This window comes from Rhizophagus irregularis, chromosome 4 (genome assembly GCF_026210795.1).
Source record: "Rhizophagus irregularis chromosome 4, complete sequence".
In the NCBI taxonomy this organism is placed as follows: Eukaryota; Fungi; Glomeromycota; class Glomeromycetes; order Glomerales; family Glomeraceae; genus Rhizophagus; species Rhizophagus irregularis.
In genome coordinates this window covers 5601129-5625666 of record NC_089432.1, presented here as the reverse complement: position 1 = coordinate 5625666, position 24538 = coordinate 5601129, and the positions used below count along the sequence as shown (strand labels likewise).

Below are 24538 nucleotides of genomic sequence, written 5' to 3'. Positions count from 1 at the left end.
CAATCACGTGATAGATTGATCAAAAAAAAAAAAAATTATTTAAAAAATGAGGTTCTCAGATATCAGAAATTTCCCTCTCTTCGGATACATCAGCGAAAATAAACTATCCCGTGAACGCAAAAAATAGCGATGTCTAAATTTCCTGCCATCTTGAATGGTATTTGCAAAATTCCTATATTTAAACTAGTATTTATTAGAAGAAAAAATAAAATGATTTTTTTTATTTGAATAGCCACGGAAGAGGATATTCAACTTCTCCTTTCGGCAACTTGCCATCTTGGTGCAAAGAACTTGAACGTTCAAATGACTCCTTACGTTTGGAAACGTCGTGCTGACGGCAAGTATATTATATTAAAGCTAAATAAATAAAAAAGAATTTTATATTTATTCGACTAAATTTTAATTTAGGTGTTCATATTATTAATATTGGTAAAACATGGGAAAAATTAATTTTTGCTGCCCGTATTATTTGTGCTATTGAGAATCCGGCTGACGTAGTAGTAATTTCAGCACGTCCATATGGTCAAAGAGCTGTATTAAAGTACGCATCATATACAGGAGCGCAACCTATCGCAGGAAGGTTCACACCTGGTACATTTACCAATTACATTACAAGATCATTTAAAGAACCAAGATTGATTATAGTTACAGATCCGAGAACCGATCATCAAGCCATTAAAGAAGCATCATATGTTAATATTCCAGTGATTGCATTAACAGATACTGATTCACCGTTAAGATATATTGATGTAGCGATTCCAACAAATAATAAGGCAAAACATTCTATTGGTTTAATTTATTGGTTGTTAGCGAGAGAAGTATTAAGACTTCGAGCCACCATTCCGCGTGAAACACCTTGGGATGTTATGGTTGATATGTTCTTTTACAGAGATCCTGAAGAGGCTGAAAAAGATGCAGAAGCTATCCCTGAAAAACCGTCATTTAATACTTTTGAACCCTCTACTAGTAATTGGGATAATGAACCTTCATCGGAATGGGATGCTTCAGTTACTAATCCTGCTCCCGGTAGTGTAAATCCTGCCGTAGCCGCAATTGCTACTAATTCTACTAGTTGGGATACTCCTGTTGAAGAACCTAGTAGTAGTTGGGATAGTGGTGATGCACCAAATACTTGGGAAGGTGAAACTACCACCAAACCTAGTGGTGGTGGTGGTTGGGGTGAAGAAACTACAGCTACAACAACTACAACAATTACAACTAGCACCTGGGATACTAATCCTAGTAGTAGTGGTGGTGGTTGGAATGAGACTCCCGTTGCTCCACAAACTGGTGGAACTGCTGGAACTGCTGGTAGCTGGGATGAAACTCCTGTTGCCCCCCAACCTACCGAAACTACTACCACTACCACTGGTAGTTGGGATGAAACTCCTGTTGCCCCACAATCTACATTTGGTGGAGAGGATTTTACTACTAGTACTACTGGTAGTGGTAATTGGGCCGACGAACCTGCAGACAATACTAATAGTGGTTGGAATTAAAATTAAATTCATTGGAGTAAATGTTTATTAAAGAGAAAAGTTTTATGCATTATTATATATTATTTTTTCTTTATCTTTATTTTATTTTTCTTTAATGATTGGAAAAAGTATGTAAAGGCTTTTATTTTACTTATTAAAAAAAGTTTTTTGAAAAAAGTAAAAAATTTATTCTTTTTCATTGACCATATAAAAGTTTTCAGTATTCGCTTGCAACATATTCATTAAAGAGATAGTAATATAATGTGAATTATCTCAATTTTACAGAAAATACTGTATGTCGAGAATAATAATATGAATAAATATAAATGCCAAATCCTTTAATATATAATAAAAAATTACTAAGTCCCCTGAAAACATAAAAATTCATTATCAATAATAAAAAAAAATATTAACAAAAATAAATAATGATTATAAATTAAGCTAAGTAAATTTAATTTCTAATTTCAATAACTTTTTTTTTTGTTCTCTTACATCAACAATACAATAATTCTTTACATAATAACATACAGCAAATCATTTTAAATTAACGCACATTATTTAAAATTTTCTTTTTGTTTGGATCTTTGTAATTCCGCTTGAGATGGAGCTAAATCCAATCTATCAAATCTTTGTTCATCAAAAAATTGAGCAGAAACTTGTCTACCACCAAAAAATCTACCATTTAAATCTTTTTTTGCTCTAATCGCTGCTACAATATCTTCAAATTTTACAAATATTCGTACCGCTTCATCATCCGGTAATTTTCTGTGTGGTACCTATAACCAAATAAAAAGAAAATGTTTAATAATTATAAAAAGAGTACGTTAATACAATTTATATTTTTTACCTCATAAATGAGACATCTTTCAACTGTCCCGTATTTTTCATTACATTCATCAGCTGTCTCTTCTTGAAGCGTGTCATCTACTTCACCAGGTCCAACCTATAATAATAATAACATTTAATAAAAATTTAAATAAAATATACATCGGATATTTATCATCATCTATTACCATATTTGTTAGTAGAATTACTTTAGAGGGTAGTTCGGTATTTGGAAGATTATTTGCAGCAATCTCATTTTCTTTACTATCAGATTTAGCTAAACATATTATGAAATACATTTTTAAATTTAGAATGAATAATAACAATGATAACAATAATAACAAATAATATTAATGTTAACAAATGATTTTTAATACTTGGTGGATTGTTATTGACAATAATTCCTGATCTAATATCAGTTTTTTGAACTGATAGTGGCTCACTAATACCTTGTTCGTTCTTACCCAATCCTATTTAAGGTTTTAGAATAATTAAAAACTTGAAATTTTTATAATATAAATTTATTTAATTTAATTTACAATACCTTGACCTTCTTGCCAGCCATATTTAGCCATCATTCTATGAGCAAAATCCTCTCCAGATCCACCAGATGTGGATTTTTGCTCAGGTGATCTACAAAGTAAAATAACATAAATTAAACTCTAATTGCTTGGTCAAGAAAAAAACCTTTCAATATTTATTTATTTCATTTTCATTTACTTTGAAGTTTCCTCAATAGTACGATTGCTCAATCGAGCTCTTCGTAAAAAGGCTTCTTCACCGGTCATATCTAAATCAATTTTAGCAGGTGGAGAACGAGCAACGGGAGGAGTATGAGAAACAGGGGGAGTATTCTCTGCTTCACTCGGTGGTGAATCTTCATACAATAATGGTGGTGGAAAATAACCTATAATCCAAAGAAAAAGAAAGATTTTGTTTGTTTATAATATTTATAATATCCTGAATAAAATTAACAAGTCATAAATTTTACTAACGACGTGGGGAACGTCTATCGCGCTCAGGGCTCATAGATCTTTGTCTTTTGCGTTCTTCTTGACGACGATAAATTTCATCATCTCTACGCCTCTTTTCCATTTCTTTATAATCTTCATAATCATTAGGTCGAGTAGGGTCATAGTCATCTTCCAAAGACAACTGAGCTTGCTTTTTGCCACCTTTATTTAACTGTTTTTTCTATAAACGAGAAAAAAATAATATGATTACAAGAAATACAGTATACCAAAATAATAAACTATAAATTAGATACTAACTTTATCAAAACCACGCTGATTTCTTTGAACGTTCAAAACAGATTTGAAATCATTAACATCCTCCGAGAAAGTATTTTGTTTAGGAGGAGAAGTAGTAGAATTCGTAGCAATAGATAACCGGTTATCAATGGAAGAAGCCAAAGCCTGAGTAGGTGACGTATTATTATGGGCAGAAACAGAAGTCGAAAAGGTAGTAGTATTCGTTTGTTGTTGATTCAAAACCGATAGGTTCGCTGTAACATTAGAAGTAGTAGAATTGATAGTAGCGGTAGTGAGGGCAGTAGCGGAAGAACTTGAAGTAGTAGGGTTCGACACCGATGGATTGGTAGTTGCAATAGCAGGAACCGGAGGAGAGGAAATTGTAACTCGGGAGGTAAGCCTAGGTTTTGATTGTGCAACAGGTTTTCTTTGAATAGTAGGCATAAAACGCAACGTTCCAGGGGTCCAACCAGCTTGAATTTTCGACATATTGTATAAAGATAGTTTCGGGTAGTAAAATGGTAAAACGGTGCGTTTTTATTTGTTTCGGAAGTTTTGACGAAAGGTTATTTTAAAGGTGAGTGAATTTTTTTTAAACTTGGGATATTATCATTATTATTGTAACATACTACTTAAAATTTATCAAGTATAAAGTGAAAGTCTGAACAAGATCCAAATTTAATTTATTATAATATAAAGTTGCGGTATTTTATTTGGGTTTGCCAGAATCTGCTTGTACCTGGGAGAGCAGATTTAGTCGGTTTCGAAGTTGATGTAGCTGAAGTTATTTCCGTTACAGACGTGGACGACGTAGTAGTACTGGTGGTGGTGGTGGTGGCATTGTTCGTGGACTGTTGTTTGGTAGTTTCTTCTTTTTCTCCAGTACCACCACCTGGTGAAGAATGTGTTGGTGGTGGAAGGTCACCGTATAATGATGACATATTGCTTAATGGTTTAAGGTTTTCTATAAACCTTGTATATTTTATAAATCTTATAAAAGAAAAATAAATTAGAAAAAAAGGATGTAATTATTAAAAAAGGCGAGTTTAAGGAATGAGATTTTTTTTTTTTTTACGGCGGTATTTGAATTACAAAATTACAAACTATATATCATGTGATCATGATTGTTTGTGACTAGCATTTAGACATAATAGATATTTCAAGAGTTTGATTGGTTGTATAAATAATAATAATAATTTTATTAAAAAAAAAACCCTATATATTAAATTTTCAATAAACAAAAAAAAACTTTCTATGTACTATAGAAAAACTAAAATAAATTTGGCTTCTTTTCAGGATTTTGTATAACAATAAGAAGGTATTCCTTATCTTTAATTAATAAAGGTAAATAAATAAATAAAAATACATATGTATATTTTTCTTTAAAAAAAAAAATTAATAAATATCAAAATGAATTAATTGAATTCTTTACCTGGTACGATCATAATTTCGTGTTTTTTAGTTCTAACACGTAAGAACGATAGATCGTTCTAGATATAATTAAATATTAGTTAATTATTAAAATTTGTTACTTTAAATCAGGATATAACTTTCAAATTATTTAAATTGTTAAGAAAAACTCACGGTTTCATCCATTTCTTTAACACAAAAAGTTGCTTGTTCTATAAGTTTAGTAATTAAATCCGAATATTTTTTATTCAACGTAGGATCTAAATTTGATTTAATAGTTTGTCCATCTCCATTAACAATCAATACGCCTTCTACGTATTTATTATTTGTAAGTCGTTTAAAGTGTTCTTCAACTTCGACTTCAGACTAAAAAATTAAAATTAAACGTAAAACACATCGATTATACTAAATCAACCAAGCAAAATACAGATTATGAAGAAATGAAAATACCATTATGTTAATTAAAAAGTAAAGAGTAAGAAAAAGTTTAAGACTGAAGAGACCTATATATACACGAAAGTTTTTCAACGTATCTGCATATGCACGTGAGTGGTACAGTTGACAAACATATGCAGGGGACTTTCATATTCACATGGCACAAAAACTGCGGATAGATAGTGAAAAAATTTCACCTTTTTACACGATTTACTTTTCAACAATGGAAGCACGATTGGAAGCTTTGACTAGCGAATATCAAAAAATTCAGAAAGGTCAAATGAGAAAGAAAATTATTTTTATTAAAATTATACACGCTTTGAGCTAATACTAGTTTTGATTTTAACAGATTTGTCAAATGCTATAGAGTCTAGGCAACGTTTAGATTCTCAATTACAAGAAAATGAGGTTGTTCAAAAGGTAAGTTATTTATGGTAGGTAAAAGATTAACTGAGTCAGGACTCTTACTAAACTATTTAGACTTTTATAATTAATTTACTCTTAGGAATTTAAATTGTTAAAGGATGATGCGAATATTTATAAATTAATTGGGCCTGTATTAGTGAAACAAGATAAAGTCGAAGCTACTACGAATGTTGATAAGCGATTAGAATACATTAAATCAGAAATGTGTGTAAATTATACATAATTACTTTTATAAGTCTTTAAATTATTATTATTTAATTTTATGATTTGTAATTTGAATAGTCAACGCGTTGAAAAACAACTTACAGATTTAAACGAGAAATCAGAGAAAAAGAAATTGGAGGTATGTAAAAACAAACAAATAAGTAAATAAATTAATTATTAATTTAATATATACACACACACATATATATTTTTTCATATAATAGGTTATTGAACTTCAAAAAGCTTATCAAGATCAAATTCAAAAAACTTCAGCAAGTAGCTAGTTTAATTAAGAATTATAATTGGTAATTTAGTCCCTTTGCTAATTTAATGGCGTCTCTAATATATTGAGACAATCCAATAAATCCTTTCCCTCCTGCACACTAATTATTTCATTTACCAATTGTTTAATAATAATATCTCCATAACCAACCGTATCTGATATATTCCGTACAGTATTTCTTATTATATCTTCTAATACATCTTTACTAAGAATTATTTCTTGTTTAATAACAAATTCAAATAATGTTGATCCAAACGATTTAATGTCTTTTTTGGTCTGTATAGAGGAAAATAAGTATTTAACACTAATATGATTTAGTTGAAGTCCAATTGGAGTATATTTAATCATTTCCATGAAGCTTAATGGTCCGTATTTACATTCCGATATAGCCTTCATAAAAATATTATATAATTTAATATCCATAGGAATGTTATTTGTTCTATTCATAAATGAATCATGATAATTGGTATTATATTTGAGAAGTTCTTGATAAAATTCCATAATTCCACGAACATCACGTAATCTTCCTAAAGTTAAAATCATTGAACTTAATAATGATTTTTGTAATTTAATAGTTTTTGGTTTAAAAAACATTCCTTCTATTAATCTCCAAGTATATGTTCTATTATTTATTGTGTTATCATGTATTGAATCAAATAAATTTTTATATAATGATTTTTTTGGTTCCAAATTTTTTTCCCACATCATTTCTAATATTCTCATTGACCTAAAAATATCTCCTTTCATTGTACAATACTTTAATAATGTATTATAAATTTCTAATGGGATTTCTCCTCTAGAAATTCTATAAAATCTTAAAAAATAATCAAAGCATTTTGATATTCCATCCTTCATATTTTTCATATTATGTTGATTCTCATAAGTCAAAGATTTATTAAAAGAAAGTTTTGTACAACATATCTTTATAATTTCTTCTTGCAATCTTTTATTTTTACATAATCTATATTTTAATGTTTTATTCCAAATATCTTCTAATTGTTCATGATTTTTGCAATGTTGTAATAAAATTAAAAATGTTGTTCCATTTGGTCCAATTTTCCAATGCGACATTAATTCAATAATTATATCTGCGTTCTCTTGTATATTAGCGTCTTTTGATGAAAGACATGCTTTTAAAAGGAAATTTAGTGTAGCAGAATTTGTTTTTTCGCCTCTTGAAATAATTTTCTCTAAAAATTCAAAACATTTATATGGATCATTTGCCTTTGCTGCGGATTTTATCAACGTTGAGTAAGTTTTCACGTTAGGAAATGTACCATATTGAGACATCGCTTTATATACTAAAAAAATGATTTTTTCTTTTAATATTTAGTTTTTTTTAAAAGAAAAATGTAATTTCTTTTATAACTTACTGCTAATAACTTCTTCGGGCTGTCCCTTATCAGCATATATCTTAGCCATAACATTCCATACTTTAATAACAAAAGCGACAAGTACATGTTTTCTTGAACTCATATCGACATCATGAACGAATCTAGCAAAAATAACGTTAACCAAATCCAATCTGTCATGTTTAGAGCACTGACGTAACAAATAAGAAATTAAATCCAAATAAAATGGTTTGGTAAAATACAATGAATTAAATTTCATATAAAATGATAAAATATGTGATGATGTTAATTGATTTATTGTATCTTTTGTTATCATTTCATTAATTAGTCCAATTGCCTAAAAAAAAATTTAATTTAATTATTCCAATTTTCAAAAGAATCGGATTAAATTAATTAAATATTGACAAACCTTACTTTCACTACTTCCATTTGAGATTTTATTTTGATTTTTTCTTTACAAATTTTCGGTTTTATCTTGACATCTTCGTTTAACTGTTTTCTTAATGCTTGAATAAATGCATTTTTATTTGGTAATGAATTATAAAAAGATAATGATGAATTACTTTTATTTCTTGTATTTTGATATTGTTTATAATATGAATGAAAACTATTTCCGACACCATTACTGCCGTTATTGTTAGTTTCGATACTTGTCGGATAACCACGACAATTTGCTGTATTAAATTGACGAGTATGTAAAATTTGTGAATGATATTGTATATGCTGTCGTATTGGTTGAATTGGTTTAAATTCGAACAAAAAAACATATAAATTACGTATATTTAAGCTATGCATTTTTTATGAAACAAGAGACTACAAAAGATGAGAAAAAAATTTTTTTATCTAATCAATCAATCACATGACAAAATAAGATTTACAATATAATTGGTCTGTATCCTCAAGGAAAAAAGTTTTTTCATCGAGTTTTTTTTTAAGAGCGTAATTGTTCTCTAATTAGAGTTAAAGAATTCGTATCGACTTTTGCGACAAAAAAAAATATCTCGAAAAATATTAGGTATCAAAAGAGAAATTATTTAGTTTTAAATATATTTGACAGTTTAGATTAATAAAGAATAATAATCTTTTTTTAGTAATAATGAAACACCTTGCAGCCTATTTGTTATTAAATCTCGCTGGTAAAACGCCCAACGAAAGTAGTATCAAATCTCTTCTTGATACCGTTGGTATTGAAACTGATAGCGCAAGACTTAAACAATTATTAGGAGAATTAGATGGAAAAGACATCGATGAGGTATTATTGTAAAATAAATTAATTCTTCATACTAATTTAAACGAATAGTAGTTAATTTATTAAATAATGATTTTTAAGTTGGTTAATTCGGGATTGTCGAAGTTATCTTCAGTACCTACAGGCGGTGGTGCTGCAGCTAGTGGTGGTGCTGCAGCTGGTACCGATGCTACTGCTGAAGCTGCTCCCGCTGAAGATGCTAAGAAAGAAGAAGAGAAAGAAGAATCCGATGAGGTAATATATTTAATTTATTAAAATCTAAATTGTAAATTCCGAATTCTTATCTTTTTTTTTATAATCGTAGGATATGGGATTCGGTCTTTTCGATTAAAAGTGATCTGATGATGCTAAGTATACCGTACTTTATTAGTAACATGTTTTAAAAAGCAAAAAAATTTGCCTTATACCTGAATATATGAAGAAAAAATTAAATTTAAATAAAACTAGTCAAAGATTCTAATTATTATTATCACGTAAAATTGGTTTTTTTAAAAATATATGCAATTCTAGTAAAATTGCGTTTTTTACTAATCACCCAGTAACTAATCTTACTTAAAAACATTGTTCAATAATCTTTTCCTTTGATTTACTGTCATAAAAGATTAAATTTTTTCTAAATGGTTGTTCGCGTGCTTTGTTTTTCGTGTTGGAATATCTGCTGATAAATTTGCTTGACCATTTACGGACATTTATCAAAGTCACGTGATTGGTTAAAATAATGATGACTGATATCTGTAAAAATTAATTCTTTTTAAATTCGATTCGCAACCAAAACAAGTCGGAAATGCCGTTAGTTAAAGGTTTGTTACTCAATACTTTTTGATTATTAATTAAAATTTTCTTTCTTGACTTTTACTTCTTCGCTCCTCTTTGTTATAGTTAATGTTAAATGGAATGGAACTGACTATGAATTGGAAGCTGATACTGATGATTCTGTTGAATTACTTAAGACTCAGCTGTACACCATGACAAGTGTACAACCTGACAGACAAAAGCTCTTGTTTAAAGGAAAAACCTTGACGGTAATTTATATTCTTTTTATTAATCAAGCGTTCTTTTTTATTTAATATTTATTTGTACATTTGTTATTAATTTACTATTTCCTATATAGGAGAATACTGATTTAAACACTTTGAATATTAAAGAGGTTTGGATTTTATCATTTTCGGTTTTGTTTATTAAAAATTAACGTATATCTTTATACATGTCTTATATAGGGCAGCAAATTCATGGTATGATAAATTGATTCATGTAAATCTTTGAGATATTACTAGTATTGATCTGTACTATAATATATTTTTAGATGATGGGAACAATTGGTGAATTGCCAAAAGAACCGGAAAATAAAACTTTATTTATTGAAGATATGTCGGATAAACAATTGGCAGAAACCGTATGAATTTGAATTTGTGTAATCCTATCATTTAGTTAAATCTATTTATTTAATTTCATCTATAATCGTTATAGTTAAAGTTACCATCTGGTCTCCGAAATCTTGGTAACACTTGTTATATGAATTCAACCTTACAATGTCTTCGAGTAATGCCAGAATTGCAGGAGTCTCTGAATAGGTGAAACATAGTTTTTATAATAATAAATCATCATCTATTAAGAAAATTAATAGTTAACGTTTATGTATCTATCATCATAGTTTTACAAGTGGATCTTCTGCTGCTGCTGCTGCTAATAACCTTACAACCTCTTTGCGCGATCTTTATCGTAATATGAGTCAAACCACTGAAGGTGCTACTCCACTTAATTTTCTTCAGGTAATTTAACTTTAATCTCATTTTATTTTAAAAGTTTTAGTACTTATTATTATTATTATTATTATTATTAGATACTTAGAAATGTTTTCCCTCAATTTGCTCAACGGAATGCTACTGGTTTTATGCAGCAAGATGCCGAAGAATGTTGGAGCCAAATTGTGTCTAGTCTGAAACAAGCAAATATTCCTATACCAAACCAAGATTCTAGTTTGTCATCAGAAGGTGAAACAACATCGGGATCATTTATTGATCGTTACATGACAGGAGAATTTACTTCGACGTAAGTATAATCTTTTATAATAATTTATATTAATTTATATGTTCACATTATATTGGAAACAATTATTTAAAATTACTTTTTTAGTCTTAAATGTGAAGAAGCCTCCGAAGAGGAAGCAACTATTGTAAAAGAAAATTTTACAAAATTAAACTGTCATATCTCAAAAACCATAAATTATATGCAAAATGGAGTTCTGGAGGTAACGCTGTTTAAATTCTTATAATACAATCTTTTTAAAAGTCTTTAAATTTAATTATCAACTCATCTGTTTACTTAGGATTTAGATGAACAGATTGAAAAAAATTCTCCTACATTAGGAAGAACGGCAATTTATAATAAAACTTCACGTATAAGTCGGTTGCCATCATACCTTACGGTACAATTTGTAAGATTTTTTTGGAAAGCTGACCGAAATGTTAAAGCTAAAATTTTACGTAAAGTAAAATTTCCAATGGAACTTGATGCTACAGACTTTTGTACTGATGAATTAAAAAATAAAATTTTACCACTTAAAAATCGTTTACGCGAATTGGAAAAAGAAAGAGAAAGTGCAAAGGTGTTATTATTGTATGATTTTTATTTGATCAATGATTTACAGTATTGAACTTTTGTTTTAAAAAAAAAACTCTACTTTAGAATAAAGCAAAACTTTCAATCGATAATGATGATCAAGGTTTAGCGGATTCAAAAAATGATGAAACAACATATGCGGAGGAGCTCAAAAAGCTTATTGATCCTGACCTAAATAAAGATATTGGTGCTAATGTATCAGGATTATATGATCTTTGTGCAGTTCTTACCCACATCGGAAGATCAGCTGAATCTGGTAAGTATAAGAAGTTTTACCCAATTTAATGGTAATTTTTATTAATTTAATGAAATTATAATTTTAGGACATTATATGGGATGGGTGCGTAAAGATAATTCTGGTATGTTAATAATTATTTTTATTATAATTCGAAATTTAGTAATTTGTTAACATTTCTATTTATTTACAGATGATTGGATTCAATATGATGATGACAAAGTTAAAATCGTATCGCAAGAAGATATTCAAAAATTGGACGGAGGAGGTAACAAAAAATTTGAATGTTCTAATTTTTCCTTACGAAATTTTAGTTTATTTTTCTAAATTTTATTTAATTCACCGCGATATAGGTGATTGGCATATGGCATATATTTTATTGTATCGGTCAAAAAAGATTGCGTAATTCGGTTTACTTGATATTTTTTTTTTAAATTTTTTTAGAATATAGGTTTGAAATAAAAATATAAAGAGTTATTTGATACGATCTAATAACAAGATTTTATAATGATATTCGATCGTCTTTGGTTGATCAACCAATGAAACATGTGATCAAAATGCCGATCAATCAATTCTATCGCTATCGTTGCTATTGTTGTGCCCCAAATCTCAATATGCCCCAAATTGACGATAATCATCGATGATTACTATATGTGAAAAGTAATGCTTTGAAAATTCTTAAGGCATTATAAAGATGGGCCGATAATTTAGGCCGATCGTTGATTTGGGGCAATCGTCAACTTGGGACTATCGTTCGAATTAAAAACTTGGCATATAAAACATATTTGATAATTAAAAGAAGTACTTATTATAGAAGGAAAAAACTGGATTATTTTTGTTGTTGATCCATTGGTAAAAATATGATAAACATGTGAGAAAGAAAGGAATACTCATTTCCTATCTAGATAGTTTAGTAATTTAGGTATATGCTATTATTACGCGATAAATTGTTTACTGTAAACAAATATTCACATTTTCGCAAAAAATTTTTTACTTCTTTTTCTACATGTGATTTATCACATGATACACTTCAGTAATGCAATTCATGTTGACGTAGATAATAATAGAAATTTGGAAATCTCGCTGTGATTCATAGTAGTATAGATAGAAATCAAAACTCAAAAAATGTAATATATCTCGTTTTAAATTTTTATCATTTATATAGAATTAGGATTTTCAAAAATAATTGTGTTCTTAAAACATTTTGGTACTGCATGCATGATATTAATAGCAAGACTGGCCTACCTGTCTGGATACTGTAGTTCACTAGTCGTAGATAGAGAAAGTGAGAAACTAGTTTTTCTTTTTTTTTCGTTTGTTTTTTATTACGCATTGGTTAAAGTACTCAGCATGGAAAAAAGAAAAAATTTCGGAGAGATTCCGGTAAAGCATAGAAATTAGTTTTTTAACCGGAGCATGTAACCGGGTTTATTTTGTAATTTTTAAGTGAAGTGAATAAAATCTCCGGCATTTGTTAGAATAGATTTTCCACGCTGGTACTTTTTAGGTTAATTCCTACTTTGGGTTATATAATTATATTTTGCTTTGTTGTTGATTCTTTTAGTGATCCTTTTGTTTTACTTCATTTTGACCCTTGTTTTTGATTTTTTTGGTTTTTGTTTCATTAAATAATCCTTTCATTTTTGTTTTTGTTTCATTTTCGGATTTCTCCACTAGTTTAAAATTATTTCTGGATTTTTGTAAATCATCCGTCCAGTATTTTGTTCAAGTCAAGTTATTAAGTAAAAAGTTCTTGCTCTGCGTGAAATGACTATATTATCATTTTATAGACATTAACCTTTTTCTAAATAAGGAGCTCTGGGTTAATCTGCCAAGGCGCACATAATAAATTTGAGGGAAAAACCCAAGATTTTTTTATGTTTCATAATTACACAGCATTCCAATATTGCAATGTTACAACCTATAAAAATTTTTTTTTTTTATTACGGGATACTGTATATATTAATGTACCACAATTATCATTTGATGTAACACCGTCATGTCACATGATCTTAAAATTCGGATGACGTGATATGTTACATAACTTAAAGCTAACCATTTTAGGCTTTTGCTACTTGTATTTGTGTCTATGATATCCAAATAAAATTTATAACAACGCCCGAGCAGCTATATATCAATTACAACTTCGTTTCTCCGTTCTCCTTTCTTAATATCTTTTCTCTTTACTTTTACAGTGCTTGTCGTTTTTTTTTTGGTTTTTTTTTCACTACACCTTTATAAAACCACTTTACAAAAATTTCCTTCAGAGTTTTTTTAATATACAACTTAAAATCCGCGTCTTTTTGTATTTTAGTATAAATGGCAGCACCTGAGGAGGACTATTCATCATTACCTCTAACTGAACGAGTCACACATAAGGTTTTTAACGTTAAAACTTTTCAATTATTTCACTTTATTTTAATTGAGATATATATATCATATTTTGGTGATTTACTACTTTAGATTTGGAAAGTTCGGGTTGGAGCTTATGAAGAACTTACGAAACTATTCAAAAAATCAGATAATGAAAGCGACTTTAAGCCTTATGAGGGTTTTATGAAAAACATCGCCACAGACTCTAATGCAGTCGCTCAAGAAACTGGTCTAACGACCTTACTTGCGTTTGTGGAGAACGCACCAAATCCATTAAAGTAAGTTTAAGGTTCTTACTCGCCAATAACCTAGTTTATTCAAGTATTTTAGCGCGTCAATAGTTTGTTATATACAGGTACATATTTTATGTTTTAAATTTATTAACTTGACGATCTCCATTCAAATTGCAGGGTCAGGAATTCTATAATACCGGCAGTTGTAGAAAAGGGTTTTGGTTCGTCTCGTGCTGGGACTAAAAATAAAGCAATAGAACTTATACTATTATATATAGAAGTCGATTCACCAGAACCCGTAGTAGTGCGTAAACTTATAATTATTTTCAAGCCAATTTTGTTAATTTTGTTAAATATATTTAATTGTTTATTTGACTTTAGGGGGATGTCCTTGGGGGGTTAAGCGCCAAACAACCTAAGTTGGTTGCTACAACTGTTTCTGCACTTAAAGAGATAATTAGGTATTACATCTATATTACTGAAATTTGAAATAATTATCTTTTCTATATCTACTCAATCAAATCGTAGAAAAATTCCAATTCATTGATGATTAGTGGTATGGTTATGCTAATTTAATTCATTTAATTTTTTCCAGACTTTATGGTACAAAAACTGTGAATGTTAAACCTATTCTCAAAACTATACCAAAAATATTTGCACACACAGATAAGAATGTGAGAAGTGAGGTAATTGAATAATCAAATAATAATTATAATGATTATTTAATATCATTTTAAATACAATTGACTTTTTTATTGTATAGGGAACACAATTAGTAATAGAATTATATAAATGGTTGGGTAAAGCAATAGATCCTCATTTATCAGAGTTAAAACCAGTACAGGTAAAAGTCGAAGATATTTAGGATGTGATGATTATTCGAAACATCAAAATTTCACACTACTATTTATCGATTTTAGATAAAAGAACTGAATGAATCATTTGAAAAATTACCACAAGAAAAACCCACACAAGGACGATTATTACGTTCACAAGTGGCAGCGGCTGAAGCGGCAGCTGAAGCTGGTAAAGGTAATGTCCGCAATACATTTGTATTTTGGTTATGTTGTATTAAACATGGCTTGAATTTTGCATATTAGGTGATGAGGCTGAAGCTGAGGAAGAGAAAGAGATTGATGCATATGATTTAGCGGAACCAGTTGATGTTCTTTCAAAAATGTCCAAAGACTTCTATACTCTATTGGTAATATATATTATATGACATTTAGTTAATATTTTTAGTAAATTCTTTTTAAACGTTATATATGTCCTACTAGGGGTCTTCAAAATGGAAAGAAAGAAAAGAAGCTTTGGAAGGTTTTCTGGAAATCTGTAAGACGCCAAGGATTGCGGATAACAATTATTCTGAATTAACTGCTGCACTTGCAAAGGTTGCATAGAAATTAATTTGTAATGAATATCATTGCATAATTGTGACAAAGTTATTTACAAAAAAGTGTATTTTTTTAATATTTTTATATTTTTTAACTTACAGCGTATTTCAGATGCGAATATTCTAGTAGTTACACTCGCAGCTAATGTTATTGAGGCATTGGCTTTGGGTTTACGTGAACCATTCGCAAAATACAAAACAACGGTAAACTTATCATATTCAACTTTATTATTTACCTTAATTAAGGACTTTCTGTTTAATAACGTTATTTTCATATTTAGGTCATGACTCCTTTGATAGAAAAACTCAAAGAAAGAAAACAAAGCGTTGTTGATGCTTTGTCCGCAGCGCTGGATGCAGTATTTTTAAGCGTAAGTATCATAAATAGAATTTTTTTTTCAATTTATATCATTTAATTTTTTTACCAAATAGGTTACAATTTCTGATATCACTGAGGATGTATTAGCCGCTGGAAAACACAAGAATCCGCAAGTTAAATCAGAATCCATGAAATTTTTAGTAAAATGTATTAAAAATACAAGAACGTCGCCTCAAAAGGCCGAAATCAAAGCCTTAACTGAAATGATGGTAAAGGCTTCTGAGGACAGTTTTGAACCTGTTCGTATTTCGGCTTTTGAAGGACTGGGAACAATGATGAAAGTCATTGGTGAGAAAGCTATGAACACTTTCTTGGAAGGACTTGATGATATTAAAAAGGGAAAAATTAAAGAATATTATGATAAAGCCGAAGTCAAAATAAAATTTTCAGCTGCGAAAAAACCACCGCCTCCAGCTGCAGCACCTAAAGGAAAGCCTGCGGAAAAACCTGCGGCAAAAAAAAAAGAAGCTGTGCGTCATATTTTTGGAATAGTCAATTTTATCTGTATTAATATTATTGTAAGATATTTCAACTCATTTTGCCCTTTATGGGGAATTTGTTTTGAAGGGTTCTGCACCCAAGAAGGCAGCTGCAAAACCGGGAGGCCCTCCAAAAAAAGCTCCACCAGCAAAAGCCTCGAGTGCCGCCGCCGCACCTCCAAAAAAGGGCGGAAAAGTGAAGGAAGAAATTATCACATACAAATTTTCTAACGAAGGTGCTGAAGAAAGGTTTGCTGAATTTGTACCTGAAGACCAGACTGCTAATTTAAGTGAAAAGAATTGGAAATTACGTTTAGAAGGTATGTTATTCTAAGTATTTGTTTATGTTATAAAAGGCTTTTACAAATTTTTGCCATTAACTTCAGCCATCGAGAATCTTCAAAGCACATTGGAAGAAAGATCATCTGAAATCGAAGCTGAATTGGTCGTTAGATTTCTTTCTAAAAAGCCTGGATGGAAAGAAAGCAATTTTCAGGTTAATACTTTGTTTGAATATCAATTTTTATATGAAATTTATATTATTGATTAACATAAGTTCTATTGTAGGTTTTATCGAAAGCATTTAATATCATTGAGATGCTTAGTCAAAAATTTCCGTCATTTGGAAAACCAGCGGCAACATTGGCAATACCGAGTAAATTTATTTATTAATTTTTATTATTTTAGTGAACGCTAATTAATATGATATACATATTACAGTACTTGTGGAAAAATTAGGAGATATTAAATTAAAAAAGAGCGCAGGGGATGCATTAATGGCATTTTCCGAGAAAATTTCTTTACAATTTGTACTTTCACAAGGTATTTAATAAATGGTTTTTAAATATTTAATGTTTGCTAATTTGCTAATTTTGTTTTTCTTCATTTTTTTTCCAAAAAAAAAAAAAAATTTAACAGCATACGATCCCTTGAATAAAGCAAAAGCACCCAAAATATTGGCTGATAATTTGTTATGGATTCATGGTGCTATTATGGAATTTGGAATAGGGGGTCTTCAAGTGCGAGAATTAATTGAATTTCTCAAAGTTACATTAGGAAGTTCTAATGCATCCGTTCGTACAAATGCTGTCACTGTTTTGGGAGCATTGCGTGTTTTTGTAGGACCAGGTAAAAAAATTAACAATGATTATAATTTTTTTTAAAAAAAATTATGTTTAAACAATTAATTAATCAATTATTCGCAGACATCAGAACATTTGTTCAAGATTTAAATCCTACACAACTTGCTACAATTGATAGTGAATTTGAAAAAGTAGCTGGTCAAGAACCTCCGAAATCATTAAGGGCGAGTGTATGTGCAAAGTTAGGGATTTATTTATAATAGTCATTTTGTTTGATTTTAACTATTCTTTTATTTGCATAAAGGCTGAAGCTACAGGTACAGGTAGTAGTGGAAAAAATCCCATAGAAGAGTTGTTTCCTAAAGTTGATATTGGTGCGCAATTTACTAGTAAGATGATGGCTGTAAGTTCTATTTTAGTAATAGAATATTTTTTTTTTTTGCCTGATAGAAATTTAATGTATAAATAAAATATATTTTTAGGAATGTAATGATGATAAATGGAAAGTGCGAAAAGATGCACTTGAGCAAGTTCTTGCCATTGTTGATGCTAACAAGAAGATTAAACCGAACTTGGGTATGTATATAGATGAATAAATAATAATAATGATAATAATAATAATAATAATAATAATAAAAGAAATTTAATGATTAACTAAAAAAAGCGCTATAATATTTGTTTTATAGGTGATTTTGTTCCTATCCTTAAATCAAGATTAGGAGATAGTAATAAAAATTTGCAAATGATGTCTTTGGATATAACTGGCAAGATTGCTACTGCAATGGGCAAACCATTTGAGAGGCACGTAAAAATATTAGTTGGGCCTGTCACTGCTGTACTTACAGATCAAAAAGCAACGGTTCGTAGTAGTGCTATTAGCACGTTAGATGCTTTGGCAAATGCTTGTGGCCTTGATTCTTTAATTGGTTCATTTTCAACGAGCCTTGCCACCGAAAATCCTTTATTGAGGAAGGATTTATTGAGTTGGCTCTCCGAACGTCTCAAAGAAGCTGCAGAAAGTGATAAGAAGAATGCTCTACCGGATTTATCACCTATGGTTCAACCAATTCTATCCTGCTTACAAGATCGTAATGGTGAAGTTAGAAAAGCTGCGCAGTCTTGTTTAAGTCCTATAGTAAAGAGTGCCGGTTTTGATTACGTTGTTGCAAAATGCGGTGATTTAAAAGGTGCCGTAAAACAGACAATTATGCCAATGATAGAAGCCGTTCGACCAACTGGTCCTAGTGGTCCTGCCGCAAAAAAGGACACAAAAAAGGCAAAATCTCGACTTGCTGCACCATCAAGCAAAGACAAAGCTGATACAGATGAGGAAAATATGGAAGATGACGATCCACCAGCAAAATTGCCACCAGGATTGGTTCTTAGGCCATCAGCTAATTCTACACTTAACAAACCCACAACTTCACTGGCAAATCCACTATCTGCAGCGAATCCTAATACATCAAGTTTACCTACAAATGGACTTTCTTCTCAACTTAGTGGACCTCCGCCCTCTGGTATTAGTAGGCTTCAATCACCTCTCCAAAGAGGTGGAATTCCTAGCGGAATTGGTAGGGGAGCAACTCCATCAAGATTACAGTTTTCTCGAGCTCGTCCTGGTATGAATGGAGCAAATGGACAAATTCCAGCATCTTCGAATGATTCAGTTGATGAGATCGAATCTAAGAAAGATTTATCCAGTATGGAAGTTGATAAATTCGAGTCGGTTAATAGTGAAATGAATGCACCTACTAAACAGCGTGTTTTTATGGTTGATATCATTATTACTAAAATTTTGAGTACAGAATTTCAACAAAGCATTGAAGCATTGAAAGAATTAGATAAACAATTGAACACTTCTCCTGAATCTATTATTCGCAATGTGGACGAGCTTGTAAATGCTTTAGCCATCCAGCTTCGAATTTCCTATACACAACTTAAACCACAATCACCTAGTTTAATTCGATTGTGTAAACATCTAGTTAATGCTTTAGTCTTATTATTTTCAAATAAAGACTTAGCATCAGCTGTATCTCAAGATTCACTCGACCGTTTACTTTCCGAATTAGCACATCGTTTGTTAGACCCTAATCTTACAGTAGTGGACGGTGGTTCACAATTATCCAAAGCAATTAATGTTTCAATGGTTAAAGTACTTGAACATAGCAATCGTAATAGAACATATAGGTAATAAAAATTATTATAGTAATATCAATCTATATGATTATCATTACTCATTTTACAATATCTTCCTTTAACTTTTCTTTAGTGCACTAATATCAATACTAGGGAAATCGTCATCAAATTTGCGTGAAGTTGATGCAGAAACTGCTGCCACACAAACAAAGTTTACTGAACTAATTATGAAATGTTTATGGAAATTGGCAAAGTCAGTCCAGGAAAATTTGAAGGCTGGTACTCTATTGCCTAATCAGCTGCTACGTGATCTTAACAATTTCTTTATGGCAATACCTCCAGCTGAGTGGAAAAGGAGAGAAAAAGAAAAAGTGTTACTAGGTGAATTGCCTTTACGTACGGTTAAGACATTATTGCTCGAACTAGTAACAGGTCTTGGTGAAAGTGTCTACGAAAAATTGGATCTTATTGAAGATCCACAGAAGAGTTATGTTTATCCTTACTTACACCACATGCTTGAGGCTACCAAGAAGAAGGATAGACAAGCTGGCAGCCAAGCAATCGCTGATAATACATCAAGCCGTCCATCTTCAATTTCATCGGCTCGATCTATTAGTTCAGTTGGTTCCGATATACAATTTTCTACTACAGAATCTGCACGTGCCTCTCCTGCACGAGACTTATCTCCACAAAGAACACCTACTCAAACATCATTAAGGAATTCAATACCAGCAAGAAATTCCCCTATAAATGAACCACCAACAAGAACTTTCCCACCAGCAAGGGATTCTCCAGTACCTGATGTGCCTGGTCATATCAATGAAACTATGTCAAATGCTTCAGAGCCAGTAAGTCCAGCGTCGCCGCGCACTCCAATGACCCCAAAATTTCCTACACCAACTACAAGTGCACGTTCATCAGGTTCGCATGAGGTAGAAATGAATGCACGTCTAACTCAAATTTTTCTTAAAATTGGATCAAGGGAAGAAACGAAGAAGGTAAATATTAATATATTGAGATTGCATCGAGATTATTATGATTAAATTATTGAAATTTTGTGCTTAGGGTATCTACGAGTTATATGAATTTCAAAAACAACACCCTGAAATGGAAGGCAAGATAACAACACAGTTATCTAGGACCGGTACACACTTCCAAAGTTATATCCGACGTGGACTTGCAAACATTGCTACAGAGGAAGAAGAGAAGGAAAGAGCAAATGTTATCGCAGAAGCTAAAAAAAATCTATGTATGTTATTATTTCAAGTGTTTATAAAAATTTTTGTGATTTCATGATTTTAGCTTCAATTAATGTATCATAACTTTTTTAGTTCCTCAAGATAAGAATAATACAGAGAATGTAAACCAATCGGAAGGTAAGATAATAATAATAATAATAATAATAATAATAAATTTTTTTTTTCTTACTTTGCTTATTAATTTTTTATTTTATTTGTTAGACATTGCGTATAGACAAAAACTTTTGAGATTACAACAAGTGTTTGGTTACCGAGAGACGGGGAACGAGTGATTTGTAAAGGGAGTAAATGGAACGGTTATTTAGTAAAAATTACATTATATAAATAGGACTTTGTGGTAGCTTGCTATTCTGTTTTATCTTTTTTAATCCAACATAAATATAATTGTCTATCATATTTTACAAATTTGAAGGGAATTTTTATTATATACATCATATACATATTACATGTCAATAGAAATTCATTGAATTTGTGGCGTTATATTAGAATAAAAAAATTTTTTGTAATTTTAATATTTAATTTAGAGTAAACATACCATAATAGAACATGTTATATGGTAGTATTTAAAAGTGGAAATCTTAAATAAATATATGCTATATATGATTCATTTACATGTATTAAAATTTAATAAATTTTATTTTACAGTATATATATAGTAATAATCCTAATAAAATTTAATACAGATTTTTATCATTTACGCATCGAATTCAGGTTTCTCGATCTGAAGGTTTTGGTTCTGGTGGTAACCGGGCTGAAATACCACCAATAGTAATCAATTTTTCATCAATCCTTGATGGAGTTACATATGGTGCTTGCCGATACTTTGTTGTAGGAGGAATTCGCTGTGGAAAAGGCACTCCACTAGGAGAACCCCAAGCATTAATGAATGAACTTGCTGAAGATGTGGAAGGGACAATAGTTGAAGTAGATGTTGAGCCGCCAGTGTAAGGTGGACCCATAACTGATGTTGATGTTGATGTTGATATCGACGTAGAAGGGATAGAAGGAAGTATTGTAGATTGTGAAGGGATTGATGACACAACGGTATTTTGCACAGTTGTCAATGGAGTAGTAGTGCTTCTTGAAGGTCGTGGTGTTGATTGAATTTGGGATCTTCCTGATGGACTGATCGTGAAACTTGAAGTATCATATGAACTATTTTGTTCCAATTCCTTAACTTTAAGGGCGAAAAAAAAGATTATCTTGGGAACAGTTCTTTTTTAATTGATGATATAAAGTATGTGATTTTACCTAATTTTTCTCTGAGTTGATCAATCTGTTTTTTCTTTCTAGCCCATTGAACATTTGTGTAAAATACTTTAAGTATGTAGAATGCAGGTATGCAAAACATTAAATATCCTGTATAATAAGAGATAAATTGTCAAATCCATAATTTAAATCTTGTAATCTTGTTATCTTCAAATTAAATAAACTTACCTACGACACTTGTATAATAATTTTCAAATCGCCTTTTTAAATACTACAACAATTAGTATTACATAATAAAACGGAAACATAACTATAATGAAATAAACATACCGATATTGTTTAGTAGAAGTAAGAAATATTATAAAAATCCCTAAACAAAAGTTAAAAAACAATGTCTTAATACTATTACTTTTTTCCACTTCATATTCATTCTTTGGTAATTCTTGTTCGATCATTAGGAGACGCGCAAGATATGGCACCTTCTCCACTTTACGTGGTGGTGTTTGTTGGTGTCTTGGTTTAGGTGCAGGTGTTGATTGAATAAGGGGAGATTCCGCTATTCGAGCATTCACATTTGAAATATCACGTCCAATTAAATTTGTCCCACTTGAATATATTGGAATTTGTTGTCTTTCGAACCGACTGTTTAATACATTAAAGGTCGAATCTGAAACCCCAGCAGGACTAGTATACATTGGTGAATTTATCGGTGTAACACCCGATTGAGTGATAGGCACGTATGCCCGAGATTGCGACTGATTTAATATTACATTCTGAGACATTGGCGCAACAGACGTAGGCCTACTTGTATCTTGTTGAAAAGTGTTCTGAAAAGTTCTTATTGTAGGTCCTGTTGTTGTATTAATATCTGATCTAGGTTGAGATTGTATTGATTGAAGTGGTGTTCGTGAATGCTCTCCGAACAAGCCCTGGAACTGTGGTGCTGTTGGTGTTGTTGGAGAGGTTGATGTTGACGCAGACGACGTTACTTGCTCATATACAGGACTTAGTATGTTAAAAGGTTGGAAGCTTGTAGATCGTGCTCTATTTTTTCCACGCATTAGTAACGGAGAAGACTGATCTTCTTCAGACGCGAAAGAAATCTCTTGACTTTGTTCTAAACGCCTTCGCAGCCATTGATTACTACTATTGAAGCCCTCATTGCTTTGATAAGACGAGGACGAATTAACGTTATTTACAAGATAAGACTTGTTTTGCGAAACTAATTTCGGTGTATAGACCATGTGGAAATCTAGAAGAAACCTATAAAAATTTTTTTTTAAAATTTTTTTGATTTATTTTCCAAAAAGGTTCAACACGTGCTTATAATGAGTCTGTAAACTTAATATGTCAACCATACAGCGATGGCTGTGTTAAGGGTTCTTTTTATCTGCAACAAGCTATTCACGAACTAACTAAATTAGGAAACGGCTCAAAGTTCATGTTTCATTGTTTGTAATTCAATTAATTACTGATTTTTAAAATCTCCATTCATACCGTTATCATTGTTCAATTTTTGATCACATATATATATAATAACTAGCTTTCACTATAGATTTCGTCCTATCTAAATCGTCCGTTAAATTTTCACAAATGAACATTGAAAACCACCCAGCTTGTATTTCGGAAACTGTGATTGAAGAAAGGGTTACTACATTCCTAGAATCACCAACCGATGAAGGATATAACGATGGTTATGAAGAAGTAAAACATGAATTCGAAATTCCTTCCTGGATAGCTTCGCTTAGCGAAGAACAAAGAATTGGTAAGGTTTTCTTTCATTTTATATCGAATTGATTTTTTCTTCGTCTTTCCGCTAATCAAGAAAGCTGTAGGTCTTGAGACTTGTCTATTGATTTGATATACTGAATTACGCCTACTTCAAGAAGGAAATTTTTATCGAATTCTTTTTTTTTTGTATTCAAGACTTTTTTTATAGCTTTGATTGGTGAAATGTTAAATGTTCTATTGCTAATTCTGTTCTTGGTATTTTAAAATCAGAATTCGCATTTCAGCTTCTTTTGACGCTTCCAACCCCCAAAATCGCACAGTTGCACAACCGTTTGTCTCCCCTGTTCCATCGAGACTTTTTATCCGTATGTCATTTCTTTTTAACAAAAGCTTTTATCGTTTTATATTGAAATTTTTTAAAGATTCAACATTAATTCTACCAAATTAGTTATTGCCATATGAATTGGCAATCCACATTCTTTCTTTTCTTGATGCACG

The 24538-nt window shown here is 30.7% G+C and overlaps 9 protein-coding genes across 11 annotated transcripts; 5 read left to right on the top strand and 4 right to left on the bottom strand.

The window, feature by feature from the left end:
• The first annotated feature begins 48 nt into the window (after positions 1 to 48).
• OCT59_024500 lies at positions 49 to 1826 on the top strand. Of its 2 annotated transcripts, XM_066135474.1 has the most exons (4): positions 49 to 157; positions 233 to 337; positions 409 to 429; positions 511 to 1826. In XM_066135474.1, exons 1-4 carry the CDS (start codon positions 130 to 132, stop codon positions 1497 to 1499), a joined length of 1143 nt encoding a protein of 380 aa, XP_065991490.1. In that variant the 5' UTR covers positions 49 to 129; the 3' UTR covers positions 1500 to 1826. The 2 variants fall into 2 exon arrangements, with proteins under 2 accessions (XP_065991490.1, XP_025181174.1); XM_025316182.2 differs by having other exon boundaries at positions 409 to 1826.
• OCT59_024499 (uncharacterized protein) lies at positions 1793 to 4494 on the bottom strand (the record flags this gene model as incomplete). Its single annotated transcript, XM_025316181.2, has 9 exons — positions 1793 to 2254; positions 2326 to 2421; positions 2492 to 2580; positions 2681 to 2773; positions 2848 to 2936; positions 3024 to 3210; positions 3299 to 3497; positions 3575 to 4026; positions 4293 to 4494. 9 exons carry the CDS (start codon positions 4492 to 4494, stop codon positions 2033 to 2035), a joined length of 1629 nt encoding a protein of 542 aa, XP_025181173.2. The 3' UTR covers positions 1793 to 2032.
• A 228-nt stretch (positions 4495 to 4722) lies between these two features.
• OCT59_024498 (uncharacterized protein) lies at positions 4723 to 5458 on the bottom strand. Its single transcript, XM_025316180.2, has 4 exons — positions 5414 to 5458; positions 5138 to 5329; positions 4986 to 5043; positions 4723 to 4882 (listed from the first exon to the last, which is right to left on the bottom strand). Exons 1-4 carry the CDS (start codon positions 5414 to 5416, stop codon positions 4824 to 4826), a joined length of 312 nt encoding a protein of 103 aa, XP_025181172.1. The 5' UTR covers positions 5417 to 5458; the 3' UTR covers positions 4723 to 4823.
• Positions 5459 to 5582: 124 nt separating this feature from the next.
• OCT59_024497 (uncharacterized protein) lies at positions 5583 to 6536 on the top strand. Its single transcript, XM_025325453.2, has 5 exons — positions 5583 to 5673; positions 5748 to 5818; positions 5904 to 6028; positions 6107 to 6167; positions 6253 to 6536. The coding sequence occupies exons 1-5, from the start codon at positions 5622 to 5624 to the stop codon at positions 6310 to 6312; spliced, it is 369 nt and encodes a 122-aa protein (XP_025181171.1). The 5' UTR covers positions 5583 to 5621; the 3' UTR covers positions 6313 to 6536.
• OCT59_024496 (uncharacterized protein) lies at positions 6191 to 8470 on the bottom strand. Of its 2 annotated transcripts, none has more exons than XM_066135472.1 (3): positions 8073 to 8470; positions 7685 to 8000; positions 6191 to 7612 (listed from the first exon to the last, which is right to left on the bottom strand). In XM_066135472.1, the coding sequence occupies exons 2-3, from the start codon at positions 7977 to 7979 to the stop codon at positions 6351 to 6353; spliced, it is 1557 nt and encodes a 518-aa protein (XP_065991489.1). In that variant the 5' UTR covers positions 7980 to 8000; positions 8073 to 8470; the 3' UTR covers positions 6191 to 6350. The 2 variants fall into 2 exon arrangements, with proteins under 2 accessions (XP_065991489.1, XP_025181170.2); XM_025330260.2 differs by having other exon boundaries at positions 8078 to 8469.
• OCT59_024495 (ribosomal protein P2) lies at positions 8264 to 9391 on the top strand (the record flags this gene model as incomplete). The annotated part of the gene is made up of 5 exons (XM_025316179.2): positions 8264 to 8354; positions 8622 to 8678; positions 8755 to 8915; positions 8994 to 9146; positions 9217 to 9391. 5 exons carry the CDS (start codon positions 8264 to 8266, stop codon positions 9241 to 9243), a joined length of 489 nt encoding a protein of 162 aa, XP_025181169.2. The 3' UTR covers positions 9244 to 9391.
• A 305-nt stretch (positions 9392 to 9696) lies between these two features.
• On the top strand, positions 9697 to 12256 carry OCT59_024494 (uncharacterized protein; the record flags this gene model as incomplete). The annotated part of the gene is made up of 14 exons (XM_025316178.2): positions 9697 to 9712; positions 9792 to 9934; positions 10024 to 10059; positions 10130 to 10144; positions 10216 to 10305; positions 10380 to 10483; positions 10564 to 10681; positions 10753 to 10961; positions 11046 to 11160; positions 11239 to 11517; positions 11598 to 11787; positions 11855 to 11890; positions 11960 to 12034; positions 12120 to 12256. 14 exons carry the CDS (start codon positions 9697 to 9699, stop codon positions 12170 to 12172), a joined length of 1479 nt encoding a protein of 492 aa, XP_025181168.1. The 3' UTR covers positions 12173 to 12256.
• A 1829-nt stretch (positions 12257 to 14085) lies between these two features.
• Positions 14086 to 21719, top strand: OCT59_024493 (uncharacterized protein; the record flags this gene model as incomplete). The annotated part of the gene is made up of 25 exons (XM_025325452.2): positions 14086 to 14145; positions 14230 to 14417; positions 14550 to 14676; positions 14754 to 14833; positions 14968 to 15058; positions 15136 to 15216; positions 15293 to 15404; positions 15473 to 15576; positions 15650 to 15763; positions 15868 to 15969; positions 16047 to 16136; positions 16198 to 16614; positions 16712 to 16943; positions 17010 to 17119; positions 17191 to 17278; positions 17344 to 17445; positions 17542 to 17751; positions 17829 to 17935; positions 18010 to 18108; positions 18188 to 18281; positions 18392 to 19892; positions 19975 to 20839; positions 20907 to 21090; positions 21173 to 21217; positions 21302 to 21719. 25 exons carry the CDS (start codon positions 14086 to 14088, stop codon positions 21370 to 21372), a joined length of 5274 nt encoding a protein of 1757 aa, XP_025181167.1. The 3' UTR covers positions 21373 to 21719.
• Positions 21711 to 23574, bottom strand: OCT59_024492 (uncharacterized protein). Its single transcript, XM_025325451.2, has 4 exons — positions 22640 to 23574; positions 22538 to 22569; positions 22352 to 22459; positions 21711 to 22277 (listed from the first exon to the last, which is right to left on the bottom strand). Exons 1-4 carry the CDS (start codon positions 23551 to 23553, stop codon positions 21808 to 21810), a joined length of 1524 nt encoding a protein of 507 aa, XP_025181166.1. The 5' UTR covers positions 23554 to 23574; the 3' UTR covers positions 21711 to 21807.
• Between the last annotated feature and the right edge of the window lie 964 nt (positions 23575 to 24538).